Source organism: Oncorhynchus kisutch, linkage group LG3 (assembly GCF_002021735.2).
Source record: "Oncorhynchus kisutch isolate 150728-3 linkage group LG3, Okis_V2, whole genome shotgun sequence".
NCBI classification, from domain to species: Eukaryota; Metazoa; Chordata; class Actinopteri; order Salmoniformes; family Salmonidae; genus Oncorhynchus; species Oncorhynchus kisutch.
The window spans coordinates 22,979,815-22,984,811 of record NC_034176.2 but is presented as its reverse complement, the minus strand read 5'-3'; the positions used below and the strand labels follow the sequence as shown (position 1 = coordinate 22,984,811).

The window sequence follows — 4,997 nt, the reverse complement described above, 5'->3', positions numbered from 1 at the left end:
TATTCGGTGCATGTGACAAAATTTGATTAGATCAACAAACCAACAGCAAAATCTCATATAATAAGACAAAACAACTCTAGATGCCTTCTGCATATTGTGAACTGTTTTAACGAATGGTGTAATTGCATGCCTCCCAGTGATGTACCACCTGGTTTCACCAAGAGTAAACAGATGGTATATGGCAGTTATATATATATATATATATATATATATATATATATATATTATATATATGGCAGTTATTATCAGAGACTTTTGATAGTCCTTAGAGCAAAGAAAAAGAGGTTGTCCACAAGAGGCTGCACCCATAACTAAAAATGAGACTGCCTTAGTTTGAGGCTTTTGTAATCATATCATCTGAATACACAAATCAGAATATAAATATTGGGGTAATTGTGAATTGTACAAGATCTGATCAAATACACATGCACCAAGAAGCCAAATGTGCCACCCATCACTCAGAAACAACCTCAGAGGGTCAAGTTCTATGTCACTTACAGCTCCCATGTAACACTAGACTAAGAACAAATAAAACATCCATAAAACCTGAAAACAAATGTGTAATCCTTTTAAATTGAGGTAAATTCAGATGCCAGCAAACCGGTATATCCACTGAATAATCATAGCTTAAGTCTTAACATAACTTTTTGGTTGGTTCGGAAAGTTTCAGTAAAACGGAGTGAGTAGGACCTCAGAGACTTGACTGGGACATGATTGGTAGCAGACATTGTGATTATCTGGGTAAAGGACCCAGTCAACAAGCACACTCACAAACCCTCCAGGAAGAGAAAAACCACCACGAGAGAGTAGAACTAACATTAGGCAAGAGGGATCAAATGACTGTGGAACGACAAAAACAAGTTTGACAAGGTTTTGCAGGCAGGCCGACATTATGTAAAGGTGATTGTAAGGATGGGACACTTGGTGAGAACCTAATAACGAGAAGAACTTTCACGTCTTTTAAATTCTTCAAGCACAACAAACAAATTGCATAAGAAACCTGATACGAAGTAGAAAAACTGTTAAGCAGCAGATAAAAAAGCATGTTAATTTACAGTAGTGACATCTTACATCATTGCAACCCTGTACATGTGACTATTAAACTTGAAATCTAATCTATATTTTTCCAAAATAAACTCACTTACATTTAGAATTCCAGTTAGGAAATGGAGGGAAATTTTCACTGGTAGGTTTCTCAAATTCATTCCTCTTACGAAAAACAACGACCTCTCAGAAAAAAGAAAGAAAAAAAAGGTGTCTGACCAACCAAATCCCTTCAATGGCAAAAGAAGGGGTGCTAAAGCCTTTTGCTGAACGGACTATTTTCCTTCTGAACCCATGTCCTTTAGCTGGATGGAAGAGAGGAAAAACAGAACATTACAAAATACTGACTGCATTTCTCCCAATAGCAACAAGACTGGGTGAAACACAGATTCTAGGTGTATGTTGCTTACTCACCCATTGAGTTTGGTTTCTAGTCAAATGCCATCTCCTGGCTTTTCCGTACACAGCAAGCCACCTTCCTCTTGAATTCACCATTTGGATCCTCCCTCCACTCTTTCTGTGGGACCAGCGCAAACTCCATTTCAAAATCTCAAGAGCACAGTTGTCCTTGTCACTTTGACACAGGTTCTGGACGTACTTGGCTACTGTAACACACAATCTGTGTTAAATACATGTATTATTACAACTCACCGCAGCATCCACATTAGCAGGCGATTCACTGTTTGGGTCGGCCAGCATGGAGATTACACTGATCATAATCGTCTCTACAGTGTGGATAGGAAGCCAACGTTCCTCTGGCTTCTCATAGCCAAACTTGTCCTCTCCTGGCTCATGCAGAATTGAGATACATACATCGCCATTCTTTGCCACTAAGAAAGAGATGAAAAGTCATTATATACATTAGCAAACATGGTAGGAGACACATAAATCCCACTAATGATTATAAAATATTACAGTGCTAGGTTTAGTAGGGCTCAAAGTGTTAACAGTGTGTTTACCATTAGGATGCCAGATTCCAGTGATGAACTTCAACTTGGGAGGCCGTAGAGGATAATCATAGGGGAAGGTCAGGTATGCTTTAAAAAAACCTCCTTCGCTGTAATAGAGAGAACAGAGAAAGCAAAGCAGTCATCCCCATCTGAGAGTACATTTAAAATATGTACTCCTCCTCTTTCAGAATAGCAACCTGTGTCTTAACTTACAAAAGGGTGTCTTGTGGCCCTATGATGACAACCTCCCATTTGTATATATCGTCATCGTCTATTAGGCCAGCTGAAAAGCCCTCCACTGGGTTCTTGTTGAGTTCTGAAATAGAAAGACACAAGGTAACAAAATGCAATAAACTAAGAAAAAAAACACAGAAAAGTGGAATGCTGTGTAGACAATGAGTGACAGGTACCTATTGTCAGTGGTGCCAATTGAAAAAGTGGCCTGTATGTTGCCCACATCAGGTGCACATGACTATCCATTGGCTGAAATAATGTGCATGATGTCTAAGAAAAGATAAGTTAAACCTGTTTTCTAAAATACAGAAAGGGAGGGGGTTAGTGTACAATTGAATTAAAAAGGTGTATATCAGGCATCCCCAACTGGTGCCCCCTGAGTTGGTTTTATTTGAGCCTCCCCCCTCAAAAAAATAAACACACCAGGAAATCAGTTCCAAATATTCCCACACATAATAGAAAGACATATGTGATCGTATACAAATGTAAGCAGGGTTTGAAATTATCATGTTTATGTCAAATATATCTATTTGGGCTACGTGCAGTCAATTTGCAGTCTACAAATTATTTGTAATTACACTACATGACCAAAGGTATTTGGACATCTGCTTGTTGAACATCTCATTCCAAAATCATGGGCATTAATATGGAGTTGGTCCCCCCCTTTGCTGATATAACAGTCGCCACTCTTCTGGGAAGGCTTTCCACTAGACGTTGGAACATTGCTGCGGGGACTTGCTTCCATTCAGCCACAAGAGCATTAGTGAGGTCGGGTACTGATGTTGGGCGATTAGGCTTGGCTCGCAGTCGGTGTTCCAATTCATCCCAAAGATGTTCGATGGGGTTGAGGTCAGGGCTCTGTGCAAGCCAGTCAAGTTCTTCCACACCGATCTCGACAAACCATTTCTATATGGACCTCACTTTGTGCATGGGGGCATTGTCATGCTGAAACAGGAAAGGGCCTTCCCCAAACTGTTGCCACAAAGTTGGAAGCACAGAATCATCTAGAATGTCAGTGTATGCTGTAGCATTAAGATTTCCCTTCACTGGAACAAAGGGGCCTAGCCCAAACTATGAAAAACAGCCCCAGACCATTATTACTCTGCCACCAAACTTTACAGTTGGCACTATGCATTGGGGTAAGTAGCTGGCATCTGCCAAATCCAGATTTGTCTGTTGGACTGCCAGATGGAGAAGTGTGATTCATCACTCCAGAGTACACGTTTCCACTGCTTCAGAGACCAATGGCGGGGAGCTGTTGACATTGCGCATGGTGAACTTAGGCTTGTGTGCAGTTGCTCAACAATGGAAACCCATTTCATGAAGCTCCCAACAATCAGTTCTTGTGTTGATGTTGCTTCCATAGGCAATTTGGAACTTGGTAGTGAGTGTTGCAACTGAGGACAGATGATTTTTACATCCTTCAGCGGTCCCGCTCTGTGAGCTTGTGTGACCTACCACTTCACGGCTGAGCCGTTGTTGCTCCTAGACTTTCCACTTCACAACAACAGCACTTACAGTTGACCTGTGCTGCTCTAGGTGCCACGTTGACAGTCACTGAGCTCTGCCATTCTACTGCCAGTGTTTGTCTATGGAGATTGCATGGCTGTGTGCTCGATTTTATACACCTGTCAGCAAAGGGTGTGACTGAAATAGCCCGAATCCACTAATTTGAAGGGGTGTCCACATACAGTCAAGAAAAAAAATCGGCCCGCTGCTGAATCTAGTTGATGATCCCTGGTGTATATGCTAGCTGTTAACAGCTCATGGAGTTTGCTACAGTGATGCCATTGCCAGAACCAGTGAACTGGCTAATAATTATGTGATGTTCCCATCACTGACAGATGGGTATGGGGCTGATTATTCCTTTGTTATCTTGTCAGCTAGGTAGTAGCCTATAGCAAGCCAGATCATGTAAATCGCTAACTAGGGTTGTGATTTACAGCAGAGGTTTGTGCAAGATTAGATTAAGGCTAGATAACGCCAGTTATTTCCACCATACCTCGAATCAGTAACAAAAGGTTGATTTTCTAGCTAAATTAGCCAGCTAACGCTGCCTGGTGACGTTCTCACTAACAGTCAAAATGCTAATGATAGCTAACCTTAGTTCACCAGTTTAGACGTGTTCAATGCATAACGTTAGATGGGGCTAGTGAAGTTGAATTCAGTCATCTTAACAAATATGATAAATTAGCGGAAAAAATATTATCTAGAATGTGTTTTACAGCCGAGATAATTGGATCGCGCTAATGTAATGTAAACAAACAATCATGACTGCCGTCGAGGAAGCCCGGCCATGGAATGTTAGCTAGGCTAGCTTAGGAGTTATTTCTTTCTTTGAATCTTTGGCTTACCTGCCAATTGCTTTCGAAGAAGTAGTGCTGATTGTTCAGTCATGGTATGTGGGCTTCAACAAAAATAAATGCTTCGCCAAATAGACCGGCACAGTGGACGCGTCATACTACCCATAAAAACCTAGCGGTAAAACCCGGTAATGGTTCCAATCGTTTTTTCCCCATTCATTTTTTGCATCGGGAATTTTAGAACTACTTCATATAAGGTCTGTCAACTTAATCAATTATATAATCATTAACCAGATACCAGACTGACAAGTGATAACTCAGTACTAGAACGCTAGTTCTATGAGTTATCTAGTTGATGAGAATAAATTAAAACAATATATATTCAAAATTGACTTTGTTTAGACATCCAGCCTGTATTGTAGTTTCATGACCAGAGACAGATCTTCAAAGGCACAGTATTTATTTA

At 40.7% G+C, this 4,997-nt stretch overlaps 1 protein-coding gene across 1 annotated transcript; it reads right to left on the bottom strand.

Annotated features, from left to right (window-relative positions):
* Window positions 1-239: 239 nt before the first annotated feature.
* On the bottom strand, window positions 240-4,714 carry LOC109871735 (ubiquitin-conjugating enzyme E2 G1-like). The gene is made up of 6 exons (XM_020462721.2): window positions 4,583-4,714; window positions 2,208-2,310; window positions 2,004-2,101; window positions 1,696-1,874; window positions 1,459-1,561; window positions 240-1,349 (listed from the first exon to the last, which is right to left on the bottom strand). The coding sequence occupies exons 1-5, from the start codon at window positions 4,623-4,625 to the stop codon at window positions 1,475-1,477; spliced, it is 510 nt and encodes a 169-aa protein (XP_020318310.1). The 5' UTR covers window positions 4,626-4,714; the 3' UTR covers window positions 240-1,349; window positions 1,459-1,474.
* Window positions 4,715-4,997: the final 283 nt, after the last annotated feature.

What these genes read in the sequence shown, in the direction of transcription:
- LOC109871735 (XM_020462721.2), bottom strand. Translation starts at nt 4,625, where the DNA reads ATGACTGAACAATCAGCACTACTTCTTCGAAAGCAATTGGCAG. An exon ending in GGGCCACAAGACACCCTTTT is followed by an intron (nt 2,102 to 2,207) that starts GTAAGTTAAGAC and finishes TCTCTATTACAG; the next exon opens with CGAAGGAGGTTTTTTTAAAG. An exon ending in TGGAATCTGGCATCCTAATG is followed by an intron (nt 1,875 to 2,003) that starts GTAAACACACTG and finishes TCTCTTTCTTAG; the next exon opens with TGGCAAAGAATGGCGATGTA.